Source organism: Trematosphaeria pertusa, assembly GCF_010094035.1.
Source record: "Trematosphaeria pertusa strain CBS 122368 unplaced genomic scaffold BU26scaffold_22, whole genome shotgun sequence".
Classification (NCBI taxonomy): domain Eukaryota; kingdom Fungi; phylum Ascomycota; class Dothideomycetes; order Pleosporales; family Trematosphaeriaceae; genus Trematosphaeria; species Trematosphaeria pertusa.
The window spans coordinates 593,571-610,709 of record NW_022987233.1 but is presented as its reverse complement, the minus strand read 5'-3'; the positions used below and the strand labels follow the sequence as shown (position 1 = coordinate 610,709).

Genomic DNA, 17,139 nt, shown 5'->3' with positions numbered 1-17,139 from the left:
ATGAGTCGCATCGCATTTCTCACGGTTCGGAGGTGACAAGTTGTTAATAAGCGGGCGACAGGGCGAAGAAATAGCTCGAAGGAAGCTACTGCGCAGCTACTAAGCAGCGAGACACACTAATCCTGATCAGGTAGGACCTCGGCTTTTCTCCTTTTCGGTCTCGATCCACAACGACCTCCTTCCTTCACACCACCACCTCATCTCACCCGCCTATAATGCAGGAGAAAGGACAGTACCAACGGAGCCTTCGTCACCGATTGGTCTTCCTCTTTGGTTCTGGCCGCGGCGGTCGAAGTTAAGCGCGGCAGGCACCGCGGCGTGGCCAGGCCTCTCTTTCTTTCGTGCCGCTCTCCCGTTCGCCTGCTTCTGCTTCCGCTTCCTTCGTTTTCGAAAGAGGCCCTCGTTTCGGTTCTGTCCGTCTTCTGCGGACTGTCAGCCCGCTTTCGTTGTTCGAGCGAGACGTGGCTGTGGCCTCGGTGCGAGAGGAGGAAGTGTCACTAGCAAAGAGCCAGTGCTTTGTGCTGGGATTGGTGCGTGTAACTGACTCGTTCTTTTAGCGACGATTGTTGATTCCGATATGGTCCCTTTTCGCGTCCCCTTCCGCCGTGCTGTCGCAGCCGGGTTGTTCGGATATTAGGAGCCCGCAGTCGATGTACTTCCTGGCTTCACATGCTGTTGCGCGGTCCAGTGCCTCAGCAGCCTGGCTGGTCGCGCCTTCATCGTCAGTCAAGGTACGAACCGAGCGGCACTGAAGGTGTACATTATGGACGCCAAACTCAAGCTAATATGTGAGTAGAACCCTCCACTCCGCCGAATCGTCATCTAGCTGATTCGACTACAGACAAGATCTACCAGGTTGCTATTACGTCAGGCGTCATTCATATACTGCGTGAAAAAGAGGCGGAGGCAGGGGCACGGGACAAGAGTGGGAGGTAGACACAGGAGCTTGGAATACTCTAAAAGCGGAGGACACGTTCGCCTGCGATCTGTACAAGTCCGAACTTTTCGCTTGAGCTTTCTTTCCCCGCGATATGTAATGCGCGACTGGCCATACCCGCTTACTGTTCGATGCTCGGAACACGATAACAGCAAGAGGAGGGGGACACGGTCGCCCGTGATACGACTATCAAGATTGAAGGCTCTATCTTTGTCGACTGATGCATCATACGCGATGAACGGCGCGACCATCGCCGTATCCGAGAACGGAAAGGCCAACCACGAGGCCAACAAGCATCGCTCGGCACGTATCCAAATTCGTGCGAGCCGGTACCAAAACCTTTGAGTTAACTTCAAGGTGCTGTTCTTCGAACGAAAGTTAGGGCAGACGATAATTACGACGACTTTACAGATTCTCCGGAGTTGCGGACTCGCGTATAACGCTTGAACTACATCTTCGGCGACTAGTTCGGATGCAACTGTTCTTCCGTTTCGCGTTCTTTCCGGGGCCATCTTTGGTTGAAATGCCGGGTGTTTGACGACGAGCTAGCGAAAGCTAGGCTTCTCGACAACGACGACGACCTTTGACTTGAGAGACAAAAGGCGCCTTGCGCAGATCTGGTCCGCCTGGTATGAGAATTCCGAACGGGCTCAGTGCGAAGGCCTTAACGCCGAGCCGGCTACTCGCCTTTCACCTCGACGTCTGTGTGCGGATTAATAGACCGGTGAGGGTGAAGGGGAAGAGTAACGAGGCGAAGTAATGTTACCGTAGGCGTCGCCTCAGCACAAGTTCCATGAGATGAAGACGCAGTATGGTCTCGAAACTCGACTATGAACGCGACAAACCTAAGGATCTCACCTACAAGCGGGTCGCTCGCTCGTTCAAGTCCCAGACGTCGAGAAGTATTCGATGCCGCATTGTCAGCATCAATGATCCAATTTCCGAGGATACTCAGGCGCCACACACGGCATCGTGAAGCAGCCGTTTGATGCTCCATCCATAATACGGTTCCCGAGGGAAGCCGCCAGATCTAGCATGTCGCGTTCAACCCTAAATCGCGTCGAATTAAATCATGCCATTTCTCGACCCACTTCAAACGCGCAGCGCTTCACCATGTCACCGTGAGCTAGCCAGCTTTCACTTATACTTATTCATTCGAACGCGGCTGCGGAACCTCTCAAACTCGATGAAAGCCGAAGCTTTGGTACTCAGCGCAAGAGCGGGAAGAGCACCTCCAATACCACCAGATGCCAACGGTTGCGATGAGCTCACCCGTACGGTGGATTTCCGTGCCAGCTTAGCGGCACCCACTTTTCACAAATCGGTTTCCGTTCGCACTGGAGTTCGCTCCCGTAAAAGGTGTAAATCACGAACCTGTTACTTTCTCGTGTCGCACAAGAGAGGCGACTACACTATCAATTATGACCTCAACTTCCAGGTACGAGGCAACGCACACAGCAGTATGTCAGCCCGCAGACCCACGGACAGGATGCTAACGGACTGTGTCGTCATCGTTGTCGCCGGAGTTCGGGACATATTCCTGAGGAATGTTGTGTGGGTGGCCATCCCGCCGTCGCCTGCGCAGTTTGCCGGCCAAGAGGACAGAGCTTGAAGAGCACGTGCTACCCGTCCTTCTCCGCGACTACTGCGATGGCGCCGCTGGGCTCCCGATTCTCCCTGGCCAGTGCGCCATTTTGTTGATCTCCCTGGAGTTCACGAGGATGAGCAATCTCGGGAATGCGTCGAGGCGCTATCCGAGAGAGGAATAGTCGGCGATGACGAGCTGGTAACTCCATTTCCGGCGTTGGTCGCGTCGTTGATGCCATAGAGCAGGCCAAGGAGAAGCGAGAGGAAGCGGTTGCCGTGGTAGAGGGGCCACGATATCGACTGTGGGAAGACGTCATCAAGCTTGCACCATAAGCGCACCACAGCAGCGCTCTGAAGTGCTTCATCCCGGTCTCAAGATGTTGCCCACATAGCACTCGGGCCGTTCACCCATGCTCACTTCCCCATAACCTGACGGCATGGTCTCCGGGTGTTCTCGACTTAGGCCGGACAGCCGCGCAATTGCGGGACAACTCTCGCCTAGGGAGCAGTTATGTATGACCTGTTTTGCGAAACGGAGGGTTTCGTGCATCGAGCCTATCACTGCTACCCTTTACTTCCAGCCTTTTTGCAGCCGAGTACCTCAGGTCACCTGCGCCTTTAGGACGAGATGGGCGGTGCTGGAGACCATTTTCCGCTCATAGAAGGTAGTAGGCTAGGGAAGATAGCATGGCGCACAAGGAGACGGGGAAGAGCTTGGTTTGGGACGAAGCGGGAACGAATGGCGCATCGCTGACCGATACATCCCCACATGTATCACGCGATATCGCGATCATAACACCATCAGAAGGCTCGACCTTGACTTTGCCATCTTTATGCCTTCGCTTTCGTCTTCTTCCTCTTCTTCTTCATATCCCCGAACCGCTTCATCTTCCCAGCTGCTTACTTACTTCCACTACAACACGTCTTCCTCAATAAGCCACTCTCCATTCCGAGTGTCCAGCATCTATCGCTTTCCAGAATTATCAGTCTGTCATTAGGCCGCCTCGTAAGGCGCAAGACGTTCTACTCAGCAATAATAACATCTTTCTTCTTGGTACATGGCCCGGAACGGCTTTGCGAGGCTTAGCGGGTTAGCTGCTTGATCGATGGCTACGTGACCGTTCAACCAGGTTCCCAACTACGGCCTAATACCATCGCCTACCAGTCTACAAAAGGCCGAGAAGGGCATCCAAACGTTCATAGCGACATTACCGCTTGATATGTCGATGCCGGAAACTCCTATCAAAGGGCCATTAATCGACTTCTGTGCGTATGCATGTGTGGCGGAATGCAGGCCCGCTTACGGGATCAAGGTTTCGAGTAAGCGTACTAATGTCCTGGTTTATGATACGGCTTGAGCTGGCGCCGGAGGTGGAGCCGGACCCCAAGCGTGGAGGGAAGAAGAAGCGAGCCGGCGTCGGCGTGCTAGTTGAGCAACACCCTGGAGATACTGGGCACTACTTCGCGGCTGCTCAAGCGTCGTACGATCCAGGGTAATTGCAGCAGGATGAGCAAGGACGCAGGTACCAGGTCATGTTCCGATATTTTGCGGACACTTTATGTTGAGGTGTTGAATGACAGAAGTCATTGCTAGATCTGCACGATCGCAATCATTGTTCGAGTCGTGCGGGAATGAGTTGGTCCTGGGAAATATCGAATTCAGCGACGTCTGAAGTGCGAAAACTGCTGCTAAGACAACGTAGTAACTGAGCTGAAGCGAGTGTTGCGACCGGAGCGGATAGCGGCAGATTCCTGGCGCCTTTCTTACGCGTCCTCTACGCGTATCGGGACCTTTGTCGAAACATATATAGGAGATTGGATCAAGACTGAACTCTGAAAGGGAATCTCGGCAACAAATGAAGAACTAGAAACCGTCGCCTAAGTCCCGCCACCCGAAGGAATCGCGTTTGCAGTCTCTACGAGTGGGTGAATCTGAAATTAGAAGCCACATTATGAGGGACCGTAGCAGTGAGACTGTGCGGGGCAATGTTATTGTCGGCTTTCGTCACCACAAACAGCCTCAAGGCATCTATCCTTCACGTGGCGCTGGTCTCTAATGGCCTGGCAAAGCAAACCTTGGAAGTTCCTAAACTACCCACGTGCGATCTTCCCAGCCAGCTCGGTCTGTATCCTGTGGATCTCAAGGTAGACTACTCCATCTAGGATCTGTTTCTGACATCGGCAGGAACTTCGAGTTGAGAGCATGGACGCATCGAAGAGATCGGATGGAAGAATGTATGCACCGCCCGCAAATCACTATCGCCCACGACCGAAACCGATCCTCTGTAACTCGCATCACACCGTCCTGAATCATAACGACAAAACGATCTGCGTGTAGTCAAGGTAGCTAGGCATTTTGATTGATAATGTTCGAGATTCGAGGTTACGAAACGCCGACGCGATTCAAGATAAGGTCGGTTCCCCGATTTTGAGCATTTGGAGTCTGTAAAAGTGAACGTCCCCATATGTAGCATGATGCTGCTGAGTTTGATGTCTGCATGTGGGATGTCCTTATTATGAAGGAATGCCGGATCCGGCGTTCGAACGTCCGAGGCCTTACAGAAACCGCAAAGTTCTCTTCGAGCTCAACCTGTACCAAAACGACCATCCCTATAACCGTAAACTCAGAACGAGAGCGTCCGTATCCAAGAAGTGTTAGAAGGGAGCTCGACACCGGAGATAGGCGCGTAGCATTCAGCAGGGACTTCCTGCAGGACTGGCCTGGTGCATGCACATCAAGTGTGCGGAATTCGACGTACCAAATTCAGAGCCCGAGTTCTTTGAGAGACGCAGGCCACCGACATGATATGCAACGTAATCCGTAAGCGAATACCCCCCCGCTATCTCCTCTATTCCCGCCGTACGCCGCACGAAGGGCGAGGTCTCCCGGGACGATGCCCCGGCTTTCTAAAAGAAATCTGCGCAAGAATCACTGGCTGGATGGCCATGTCTTCCGTTTCGTCGGAGCGTCGCATTTATCTGAGGCTATGCCGATGGTTGTCCCGCTTGAGACTCCCCCAGCGAACGAGAACGGCCCGCAGGGCCGCGCCAATGCACAGATGCTTGATGGTAGGCGTTGATCCTCGTATCCGGATACACGTCTGTTCCATGTTACCTAGGTATCTATCCACATACTATGATACCGGCGTTCGAGACACCGAGTTCGAGCCCAATTAGAGGAGCTTGTCAGGCATTCGTCTCACAGACTCCACAATTGGTGCGGCTGGAACAGGGCTAAAGCTTCGCCAGGGGCGCGTCTGAACCGCGATTTGGTGGAGGTCTGGATCTTGTCCCAGGGTCTTCGGGGCCTTATCTTGGACCACACTGCGACTCTCGCATACCAGCGGATTTGAATGGGAATGGCAGGACCGAAATGGGTAGCTTCGTAAACACGCGCTTGAGCATTGCGACCCTGGACACGGCAGACTTGTTAAGACCGTTCCCTATTACCTCGCGTATTTCTCGACCAGGAGAAAGCAGATCTGAGATTGCGCGCGCCGTTCCGTCTAAGCGGACCGATCTGATCGACGGGTCTAGCCATCACGTCGTGAGCATTTGTATTCGGGTTAGGCGGTTTGATTGCTGTCGCTTGTCGCACCACACAGATGAGTGATGGTTTCTCGAATCCCGCTTTGAAGACACTTACAAGAAATTCTCCAACTCTATAGCGAGTATACTGATATAGTGTGAAAGTCAAGCACATTTCGATAATGGCCGTTTGTCTTGGCCGCAGTTGGGGAATTTTCCATCGAAAGTTTTGGATAGATTCTGCCATTCGAGCACTGAAGTGCTTGCTCAGAAGGCATCCTTAATATCGCCCGTAGTTCTCAAGTAGTATTTAAGTGTGCGATGGTGTTTTCCCTAATAGGCATCTTCGGGTCGGGGTAAACAGGGTGCTAGGTTCGCCGAATCGTATCTTAACTACGCCCATCAATGACTGGGAGCAGGTGAGATAATAGTGTAGAAGCCGTCGTAATCGCACGAGTCTGTAGAAGAATGTCGCATAAATCGAAGCGGGTCGCCTCAAAGAAGAGACAGCAGTCAAGAGATAGAAGCGAATGACCTATGAAGATACGAAGCTCAAAGCTTCCCAATGCGCTTTCCTAGACGAATCGAGCATAACCACATAATTCACTTCTTCATGTCCTGCCTAATCCGACATATTCTTCACTCTCTTGAGATGGTAGTCCTTACTATAGCTGCGGAGACCCCGTTGCCCTCCTACGTGTCATTCTTAGTAGTTTTTGCGCTCGGTCGTTATTTGGCAATGATGCTGTTAGACCCGTAGCCCGCGAAGCCATCAGTTGCGTTAGGCGGCAGACGCGGGCAGCGGACAGGGAGCATCAGATGGGTAGGGGTTTATTGGACGCTTTGCTGTGCAACGCCGAGATGCTTTCAGTCGGGGTCGGGGTTCAGATCATCGCTGTGTCTGCCTGAGGTACATATCTGTTGCCTGATATAGCTCCTGAGGTCGTATTCTGTTACCGAATATATAAGGCATCATAACTGAAGAGCAGAAGGATTGGACGATCCTTTTGCCCAATAGTTATGAGCCCGGAAATTCCGCACGAAAATTTTCACGACGCTATCGCTACTCCGCGAGTCATACCACATCCCACGTTCGAACCCCGCATCAACCACCACAAGCCCAGAGGCATGACCCAGAGAGGCATGACCCAGAGGTAGCTGGCCTAATAAGAGGCAGCTTTCCACTCGCAACAGCGACCTACAAGCTGGGGGGGTGTGTTACCGAATATATAAGGCATCATAACTGAAGAGCAGAAGGATTGGACGATCCTTTTGCCCAATATATTCGCATTTCCAAATGCCGCAAATTCCGGGAACTCCTCTTGCCAAGTTCGACTAGGTTTCGGTCATCAGTTTGGATAGCGAAGCCCGGAGACAGCCGAAGGCGCAGGTGGTAGTAGCAATAGTATGTGCTCTCTGTTGGGTTCGCGCCAGAGCTTGAGCTTATTCCTCAAACAATGTTCGGAGCTGTAGAGTAGAGCTCTAGTGTGGGATCAAGGCTAGTTCTAATATCTTTCAACTAATCGATATGACACTGTTTCCCTTTCCCCATACACTTCGGCTGCCGAGCCTAGAAGAGGGGTGGATGTACTTGCTCTACGGGACGACGCAGACATCGCCTTTGCAGGCTCTCGGCACGACGGGCACGGAATCGAGAAACGTTGGAGGGCGGCGAGCGTGTTGGTGATGCTGCCAACGGAGATTCTGAAACTAATGGAATACGTCTAGGTAGCGGCAGTATTCTTGGTAAAGATAGATCGTTGTTGACGGATAGGCGGCCGAAAAGAAACGAATATGGATGACTGGATCCATGAGCTGATTCGAATGCCCGTTTTGTCTGGAGGCCTTCGCTTCTGGAATCTTGAACATGAGATTGATGTGGACTGACTGATGTTCTGAGAGTTTGTGACCCGCTACGTCTGGATGCGTTCAACTGCTTCTTCTCTATAACGCGGAACCCTGTAGTGTGGCCAGGGAAAGGAGAAGACGCGCGAGCCTTAGGAGGGCGGAGAACTAATCTCGCCTCAATTATCCTCTAAAAGTCTGCAGAGAACGAAGCCGCCAATCCCTTACGGCCTTGGCTTGAAATCATTGAATTGACCTAGCTTCTTGAAAGCTATGCAACTATTCTACATTTCTTCCTGCAGGGCAGATGAAGGAAAACCACGCGAAGTGATGAAAAACCTCCCTCTTTTTGCCTCTGTTCTTTAAATTTGAAACTGCATTATGTAAGGAGCGGGTTACTACCCCTCATTATGTTAATCTGCATGCCCATCTTTGCCTTTTAAAAAAGGATCCTTGTCCAGCAACGAAAATTCTGCGGCGTTAAAGGCGAAAGTTAAGAGAGGAGCAGGATTTGAACCTACGCTTGCTGCGGCGACGGTGACAAAGTCTCTATCGAGCAAGCCCCAGGTGTAGCCGCCAACCATCTATACCATCCTTCCCCCCCCCCCCCTTACGGCCTGTCGTGTGCCCGAAAGATTGACGGCGCCCGACGAGCTCGCTGGTTGGAGTGCATGAGTCGTGACGATGCCGTCTGAAACTGTCCGTATGCACGCGTCTCACATCATCTTGGTAAAAATGGGCGGTGTCTAGGGGGGTGCTTATCAAGGACTATCTCTCGTCGGCTACGCTTATTGTAAGCCATTGGGCTGGATACGTACACTCTTCAAGCGCGCCAGAAGATGCAGCCCGTAGTGTAGCAAGTCCAGGAGCATATAATCAGAGAGTTGATGATGGGCATTAAAAAGAATGGAGTTGATCTGTTCACCCAGTCCAGAGAGGGGCCCATGTCCAGCTGACCGGAGAGGAGCTGTCATGTCATCCCGCCGGGCCTCTGCTAGAGCGAAAAAAAAATCAGAGTTTAGTTGGGGAAAAGGCCGTCTCGAACCATGCCCCGACGGTGGCTTATCGATAGGAACTGCTCCACGGCACAGTGACCCACAGACGGGAGCAAGCGAAGGCAGCAGACGAACAAATCGCATCCATCCTCCAGCGTATGGAGAGGCTCAATGAGCGTCTTTGGCGCCATCCGGGAGCTCCACAATAACGCCATGTCCACTGCTCCTCATCCTCACTATCGGACTTAATATCGGTGCGCTTCACGTTCGTTAGAAACGACAGCGTCAAACTTGGTTGTCTCGTGCCAAAAGCCAAAGGATAGATAAGAGCTGAAGTTTCTTTATCTCAGCCTGGCCAATTGCGCTCTTCTACGATCATCCCGTGCAAGTAGATAAAAAAAGGGTCGGAGCGCGGCATCTCGTCGTTGCGCTCTTGGCGAACTCGCTGATAGTAATCGGACAGTGTAGGCGCCCAATCGCGTCCGGTAGTAAATACAAGCATGCTTCGTATCGAGTGGCACGTGATGGTAGATGCTGGTCAACGAGATAATGCGGAGTCATCAACTTGGTACGAACAGGTGCTTCTTCTCAACGCACCGCACTCAGATACCTGCCTGGGTGTGCTCGCAGACTCCCATAAATGAAGAATGGACATGCACGGCCGTGATTGTTCCATGGACTTTGCGAAGATTGAAAAAAAAGCTGTCTGCGCATTTGGCGAGAGCGCAAACAGATGGCGGCTCTGAACGGCAACATCCTTCCCATCCATAAAAAACCTCGCAATCCGAGCAGGAACAAACCACGACGCCATGCTCATGCCAGAATGTCTATTGAGCTCTATCTTGCGCGATAGAATAGGTGATGTCCGCAATATGGTAAATGAACTCGGCTTTGGCTTCTGTGGAGCTTACACAGCCAATTAATCCAAAGCTGGGCTAGTGCAGATAGCTATTCTCTCCAGGCATTGAGAATTCGAGTTCGAACTGTATCTTGCCAGGTCTGATTGGTTCTAGTCCCGAAAAGGGCGCTGTGTGCATTGAACGTGGGAGCCATCCTGTTCGAAGACACTGCCCAGGCACCTAAAATATGTATTTCTGGTGCGGGATTTGGCAAGGCTGAAGTCTCTGGCGTCGGGATGCTTTAGACGGGGCGCTCCCAGATGATTTGTGGCTGTATGCTAAACCCAGGTATGTTGACAGAGTTGTTGATTGTAACGCCCGAGCGATATCGGTTTTGAACTCGCGCGTGGTACGAGTCGTAGAAGTCGCTCTTGACGCTATAGAACTCGCTTTGAGCGACGATGGGAAAGACGTCCGAGCTCGAAATCGGGAGGACGCTCACGTTTGTCAACGTATCAGACCAACGTCGTACTCTGCTTCCTTTTCGACGGCATGAATCCTATTCCGAAGAGTCCGGAGAGTGTGGACTGATGGCTTTCCAAGTTTCTCCAGTGGTTTTCAGTCTCGTTCGGCGGTTAGTACACGGAGCTTGGACGCTCGGCCTTTAGTAGACTTTTGGATGAGAGGGAATCATCTCGTCCCACGTGCTTTGGGTCGTACGATCAGCGGAGCGCAGCCTTGCAGATACATGTCCGAATATGTAATCGGAAGACGAGAGGCTAAGGGAAAGAGTTGATAGACGTCGTTGCGAGGGTCGCTGTACTAGTGCCCAAAATTTGATTCACTCCTCGGTCCGTACGAGGACGGAGGACCAGATGGTCGACTGAGTGTTGGCTGAGGACGTGGTTTTTGGTTCGACGTCTCCGCAGGATCCATATCGCGAGCAGAGTCTCTCAGTCCCGAAGTTGGTTTCGACAAAGACCTGGATAGCAACTTCCAATCCATTCTTTGTGCGGGCATCTCAACCACGACATGAAAAAGCCTTCTAATCGGAGTCATGGAATGGAGTGGGAGCCAGAGAGGCGAAATTCCGGGAAAATACGTTGCCAGAATTGGGTGCGACGTTGCGGTCGCCAGTTGCAGACGAGGAGTGGGATAAGTTGAGGAGGGGCTTTTGGCTGCGGCCGTTGTTGCATCTCCGTTTGCCACGTAAAGCCTCGGTGCGGGGTCGCCTGGCAAGTCTGGCCGCTAAGCTGTGAGAATTCTTACGCCGTCTTCAATCGAATGGAATGTAGTGCTGTGATACAAGTGGTTTGTACAGCCTCTTTTGTACCAGTTCATTGCTCTCAAAGGCAAGTGGGTCGATCTCTTCATCGCACCTCGATCTCTAGTCTTGAAAGTGGCTGGACGCTATCTTGCGACGACCGACCTGTGGGCTGGATTTCCTCCGGCGTACCGTGATCCACCATCGGAATGTGTCGATGACGTTCTAGAGCCTTATTGCGCTCGAGAAGCACGCCCCGAAAGATCGGTTACAGATTTTTCCTGTCCATCCATCCGTCTTAGCACCGTTTCGAATGTTAAGGAATGTGGTTAGGGCCCGGAGGGGTTTCGGGGGGCGAGGTGGGAGAGGCTTCGCAAAAATCCGCGTCTCGTGATCGAGTCGAGGTCATGGTCAGATCACGTTTCCTACAGTATGTGGCAAAGATTTCCCCGTAGCGTGGCTTCGTGCGACGCCCGGGGAATGTTCACAGATCGAGTGAAAGTAGGTAGGCGGCCCGTTCGTGCGGCAGGCTGAAGACGCAGTCAGGTGCTCCGGCAGACAGGACGTCGTAGAGGAGCTTTCACCCATTTGAGGCACATGATGGGGAGCGACGAGAATCGCCTCGGTCTTTCTCCAGTGCGAGTCAAACCGGTGAAAATTCTAGTAACGGTGAATGCTCGGTGCTCTCCAAGAGCAAGCACGGCCATCCTAGCGGAATGCAAGCTCCGAGCGAGTGGAGATTGGCGGTGGAAAAATCCGAAGAACGCGATTCGGCGGGTCGGGAGAGAAGGCTATGCCGCGACAAACCTCTATAACAGCCATATGCGGCCAGTCGCAAGTAGAAACGCGCGCCACCGTTCCCATCGACGATCCCGAAGCGGTTGCCGCATACGGCTTTACCGCTTGAAGCTCCGTGATATAGTACAAGCATCTCCACCAGAGCCGATACCGCCATTCCCGTATGACCTGATAGCTCGAAGCACTAACGGGGCGATATTTGTGTTCGACCGGGGCCGCAGATCCGGGAGGGAGCAGCGCCGAAGCCTGGCTGCATGAATAGGGTTGCTCATCGGTGACCTGAAGCCTCACAGCATGTATTGACGAAGGCGGGCTATCGACCGCCGACCGAAATGATGGGTGGAGTGGGTGGCCGAAGGCGGGCAATCAATCGGATGATCCAGATGCCTGGCGACGTGGTCCGCTGGTGACCGGAATGCCGCGCGAAGTCGACCGTCGATGCAGCATGCCTGCCACTGACCTAGAGGGCGTGGTGACGATTTCGGTGGCAGCGTGTCAACCGTTGAGCCCAGACTATGCGACATCGGTTCCCGACGCGGATGTGAATCGTTAAGGTCAAGGCGCGCGACGTAGGTTCTCGACGCCGGTGCGAGCCGTTGCTTAGGGTTCTCGATGCGGATGTGAGCCGATCAGGGCGCGCGATGTGGGTGCTCTGCTGGTGAACGGTCCATGATCCGTTGTCGGCGCTTCTCGCCGGCGCGATCTGCGGTGGATTTTGCATCGGCTTTTCGGGCACGACGCTCCTTGCTTATGCGTTTTGCAGCAGCAACCTTTCTGTGTCTGACCGAGCTCTCCTACTAACGCGTTGCAAAGCATTTTCGCGCAGCGACTGCGGTGTACACGAGTGTGCCTGTCTGTTATACATTCGAGAAAAGCAGTATGTAGCGCTTGCTGGAGAAGACGTGTGAAAGAGGCTCCATGACTAGAAAGATGGGTAATAGATACACTAAGGACCTGGATCGGGCTACTGGATTCTGGTGTCGTGAACCTGATGACATTGTTGGTGAGGTTGATGAGCAGAGCACTTATACCTGGCCGGTACGAAGTATACGCAGAGGGCAAAGGTATGTCGGTCCGGCTGGTGCAAGGCAGTGTGCCTGGCTGGAGAGCGACAAAGAATACCGGTTCCTGGACATGTTTGAATCGAGCATCGGCAACGCGGCGGCGTTGAGCTACGTTTGCTGACGGTGACAGTGTCGTGCTGCAGAGGGGCAATGGTGGGGTGTGTCCGGATTGCAGCTATAATAACGGAACGGGGTGAAGTCGTCGTGTTCGCTGGGCCACCCTGTTCGCATCCCAACGGTTGGAGCTTCCCTTCCGTGTCGAGAGGCAAGTCTACCGGCTGGACGGGATTAGGGCTATTTTACTAATCACCCAGTTATCAGCCACGAAATGAACGAGTTCGCAATTCTAAATCTGGTGCACTGGAACTCCTGCATCTACAGCTAGAGGAAGGGTGGAGTTTTAGACTAATAACCTCCGTTCACAGATGCAGAGTTTCCCTGCAAGACCGGTGCAAACCCCATGAGCCTGATACCGATTCCCAACTCTCAATAACGCCACCGTGCTTTCCTTGGCCATCTGGCGTCCCGGCTGCACTCCCTTCACAAGTCCGTACCCATCATAGCTCCAATAAGCTCCTTGCATGCCGGCGTATACTTAGTCAGTGCCCAGAAGTGGATGTCGTTGATAGTAGCCATCAGGAACTGGAGCGTCTGTAGTTCAAGGCGACGACAATAAACTTCCTGAACCTTTGATCCCTTCCACTCTTTCATGCTGGAAGGCCTCGTGACGTACAGACCCCAGTCAAAGGACGAGATCTTGATGCTCCAGTGACAGAGTGGGAGTTGATGTGCGTTGTCGTGGAAATTTTTCTTCTTCGCTGCACGTTCGCGCAACAACCATTGGTTGTATACCATAACGGTTGAAGCAATCTTCAGCTCATCCATGGTGTAGAAGTTGTCCGGCTCGCGATCGACGTAGATAGAAAGATAGGGAGTGAATCGCGGATCCTTTGGAGTCCATGTCGGAAGGTTGCGCTGGAAAGCGAACGGCTTGTTCGAGATATGGGCCAGGTAGTAGACGCAGAAGATGCGGATGCCGTCGGCCTGGGTATTGATATTTGCGCTGGACGCATGCTTCTTCTTGCTGGGAGAGAACACACTGGTCACGGCCCGGGATAGCCTGCCGCTGACAGGCGGTATCTGATGACCGAGAATTTTCGGCGGCTGCACCATCCTGTCTGCGTCGTTCGACACAACATGTCCACTGCCAGCACGTTTCGGCCCGAACTTCAGCGTCTCCTCTGCAACCCGTCTGATGCCTGAGCTCTGGTCCTGGATATAGGATTCGCCGGCCCGAAACAAGACCTCAAACGCATAGGCTTTCATGTCTGCCACTGTCGTGCTAAATATAGCCTTGAGCGCTGGGAGAATCTCCGCTGAAGAGGCGGGGTCGAGCCATACGTGCAGGTGGGGGAATTGCTCCTGGTATGTTGCATAGCGCTGCTCGTTGGTGTTGGAGCCTAGTGGATCGTCGGGGAACAGGATGGTGGTGCGCAGAGTCTCGTAGTTTATGTCGGAAATGTCGCTTGGAATGCCGAATGCATGTGGAGAGTTCGTGATGGTGGTGAGGTCTTGGGTTGACAACGGCGCGGTATCCATGTCGCGAAGCACTGCGTCCCACAGTTCCGCTATGAAACAAGGATCTGTGTCCGGTATGTGGTGCCCATGGATGCCGGTGGAGGATGGGCCAGATATAGAGCTTAGTGTCTTGTTTGTTGGTAATTGTGGTTTTTTATTTGTAAGAGCAAGCTCTTCGTCTGAGAGTAGCCGTTGGTGTGGTGGAAGATTGTCTTTTGTTTGTTGGGTCTCCTTGAAGGCAGACAAAGGATCTAAGGCGGATTGATGATTTGCCTGCGGATCTTCGCAGTAGAGAGATCGAGTTGACGAGCCCATATTGCGCAAACGGTAGGTGAGTGTTGAATTGAAGACGCATTGTACCTTGCTTGATATGCTTCGGGTCGGGCTTCGGGTCGGGAGGGTAGGTAGCAAACGACATTTCACCGGATGCAGTCCCCAATGGCTACTCGACCGGGTGCCGCGCTGGGTCTGTACTGGTTAATCGACTAAGTGATGAAGGCCTGGTTGATCGTGGGGGGTGAAGAGCGCGAGCTAGCTCCGCCCTGGAGCAACATTGGTAGTACGATGTCGGGATAGCGCTTTGCCAATTCGGGACTAGTACAAATGGGGTCTTATTACGCCTCTATACTTTATTATAACATGCTTAGAGTTGGGAGATCACCCACCATCTTCCTTTGGACTGCTTCCAGAAGACAGGATGAACGTTAGACCCGCCTGAATACATTTTGGATCGTTGGCGGCTTGGCGTATTAGTTGGCTTTTACGAAACGGGGGCCATGGCTCCTCTCCTCTATAACAACGACCGCGTCGCATACGTGGATCGGCGTGCGGCGCGTCCGCCTCTGTTCGCCCCCCGTCCTGGGTCGCCGCGGAGCGCATCAACGCATGGCTGCGCGACTCTGCGAACCCCGAAAGCGACGCTGAGGCCGCCTTTTCGCACCCGCGCCCGCCCAAGCGCCGCCGACACAGCGACCCCATGGAGCGACCACGCCCACACAACCCGTTCCCTCCAAACGGCCCCGCGTTGACTGCGACGAGCCCATTACGCCCACCCAAAGCGCGTCGGTGGTGGGCAGCGTGACGAGTGTGACGAGCCTGACGGAGAAGACGACGCTCAGCATGCGCAGTAGCGCCTCGCGATCATCCTCCCCGCAGCGTCAAATCACCCAGCTCCAAACCGCACACCCGCCCATATTCCTCCACCCACTGGCTGCGGCGGGCGAATGCGTTCCTGCGGCTGTTGCGCCACGTATTCGGACACTACAGGAACCGTCTCCGGCATCGGCTGGAAACAGAATACATTCCGGCTTGTGTGAGGGATGCGCTGGAGCGGGATCCGACGTACAAGGCGTCGCTGCTGTTCGATCCGATTGAGGATGCGGCATATTATGATGACGAAGAGGAGGAGGATGCGGATGCCGCGCTGGCGCTAGATCGCGTCAAAGCCGTGTTTCAGGGGACCCATCCGTGCAAGGAGCACACCATGGATGAGAACGCGTGGTGCTTGCATGTTATGACGCCGCTGCTCCAACTAGCTATCATCTTGTACGGGCGTGGACGATTCCGGCAGGAAAGCGTGTATGTGTCTCTCCTCGTATCCTCTCTGCATACTAATAACACAGACAATCGCAATCCATCCAGCCCACCTATCTCTCCACCACCGTCCCCCACCGCTCCAAGCCCACCCCCATCTTCCGCAAAACCGATTTCTGCCTCTCCTACTCACACCTCCGCCCCATGTACGCTAACCACAAAACCCTCCGCCACGCCCCTATCAGCCACACTACCGACACTTACACCGCTAGACGCTATTGTCCTTCGACTTATTGTCCTGGGGCTGGGTGTCCATCAGTGTGGCTGCGACTTCCGGTGAGTGGGTTCGGAATGGTTGCGGAGGGTCTGCCTCGTCATGATTCATCCACGAAACCACCAACGGTCCTGGCCAGGTATTCGTCCGTACTGTGATCGCTGGTAGGGTGCGGGCGTCTCTTCTTCTGGTTGTTGAGAACTGTCGGTTTTGTGTAGGAACTTGCGCATTTCGCGCAGCTATGGATTCCAGAGTTGGGATGTGGCGGGGATGCTTCGTTCATTGAGTTTGCCAGGCTGTGTGAGGAGTTGTCCGAGAGATCCTCAGAGTCTCGACGCGACGGGGGTGTTTCCATCGTCGGGTTTGCCTGGGTGCGACGGGTCCGAGTTTGCCGGCCGTTCGGATTGTCGTCCGGGTTCCGTACTGCCGTGGAATGTTGGCCACCTAGTAGTGTCGGATTTTCCCGGCCATCGCGGTCGTCCGCCGGTGGTTGTTCATGATGTATTTCCTGATCTGGACCTGTTGATGGTACCCGGTCATTTGGGGGCTCATTGTTGGTCGTACGAATTCCTCGTTGATTTAATCTGTCAGCCAACCTGGTGTTTTGCCGGGTGGGTATGACCTCGTTGGTGTCTGAATCTGATGAGGAGCTTCCTGGGAGAGTTGACACCGCTCTCGGTCTCCTCGCAGGCTGCCGGACTGGATTGCGCATTACCTTCTCAGTCTTTTTGGCCCATTTGCGTGTCGCTCGTTCGATTTTCTTGAATTCCTCTGGGAGTTGGAGGAAAGCGCTCATCGTAATCCAGGCGGAGGTCGTTCGCGGATTTCAGACATGACATAGGGACCCATTCCTGGTGGGCAGGATCCCAATTCTTCTACCGAACATAGTATTCGACC

At 53.5% G+C, this 17,139-nt stretch overlaps 7 protein-coding genes across 7 annotated transcripts; 1 reads left to right on the top strand and 6 right to left on the bottom strand.

Moving 5' to 3' along the window:
* Window positions 1-793: 793 nt before the first annotated feature.
* BU26DRAFT_171946 (uncharacterized protein) lies at window positions 794-1,729 on the bottom strand. Its single transcript, XM_033820284.1, has one exon. The coding sequence runs from the start codon at window positions 1,447-1,449 to the stop codon at window positions 868-870; it is 582 nt and encodes a 193-aa protein (XP_033676885.1). The 5' UTR covers window positions 1,450-1,729; the 3' UTR covers window positions 794-867.
* A 791-nt stretch (window positions 1,730-2,520) lies between these two features.
* Window positions 2,521-3,050, bottom strand: BU26DRAFT_171944 (uncharacterized protein). Its single transcript, XM_033820283.1, has one exon. It carries the CDS (start codon window positions 2,887-2,889, stop codon window positions 2,560-2,562), a length of 330 nt encoding a protein of 109 aa, XP_033676884.1. The 5' UTR covers window positions 2,890-3,050; the 3' UTR covers window positions 2,521-2,559.
* Window positions 3,051-8,264: 5,214 nt separating this feature from the next.
* On the bottom strand, window positions 8,265-8,496 carry BU26DRAFT_524999 (uncharacterized protein; the record flags this gene model as incomplete). The annotated part of the gene is made up of 1 exon (XM_033830400.1): window positions 8,265-8,496. A coding segment is annotated over exon 1 (155 nt), but the record flags the coding sequence as incomplete, so codon positions are not given.
* Window positions 8,497-8,583: 87 nt separating this feature from the next.
* On the bottom strand, window positions 8,584-9,233 carry BU26DRAFT_171822 (uncharacterized protein). The gene has a single exon (XM_033820282.1). The coding sequence runs from the start codon at window positions 9,034-9,036 to the stop codon at window positions 8,686-8,688; it is 351 nt and encodes a 116-aa protein (XP_033676882.1). The 5' UTR covers window positions 9,037-9,233; the 3' UTR covers window positions 8,584-8,685.
* Window positions 9,234-13,212: 3,979 nt separating this feature from the next.
* BU26DRAFT_524997 (uncharacterized protein) lies at window positions 13,213-15,030 on the bottom strand. Its single transcript, XM_033830399.1, has one exon. It carries the CDS (start codon window positions 14,748-14,750, stop codon window positions 13,398-13,400), a length of 1,353 nt encoding a protein of 450 aa, XP_033676881.1. The 5' UTR covers window positions 14,751-15,030; the 3' UTR covers window positions 13,213-13,397.
* Window positions 15,031-15,411: 381 nt separating this feature from the next.
* BU26DRAFT_610702 (uncharacterized protein) lies at window positions 15,412-16,308 on the top strand (the record flags this gene model as incomplete). The annotated part of the gene is made up of 4 exons (XM_033836014.1): window positions 15,412-15,496; window positions 15,563-16,013; window positions 16,077-16,174; window positions 16,241-16,308. 4 exons carry the CDS (start codon window positions 15,412-15,414, stop codon window positions 16,306-16,308), a joined length of 702 nt encoding a protein of 233 aa, XP_033676880.1.
* Window positions 16,099-17,138, bottom strand: BU26DRAFT_171784 (uncharacterized protein). Its single transcript, XM_033820281.1, has one exon. It carries the CDS (start codon window positions 17,036-17,038, stop codon window positions 16,343-16,345), a length of 696 nt encoding a protein of 231 aa, XP_033676879.1. The 5' UTR covers window positions 17,039-17,138; the 3' UTR covers window positions 16,099-16,342.
* Window position 17,139: the final 1 nt, after the last annotated feature.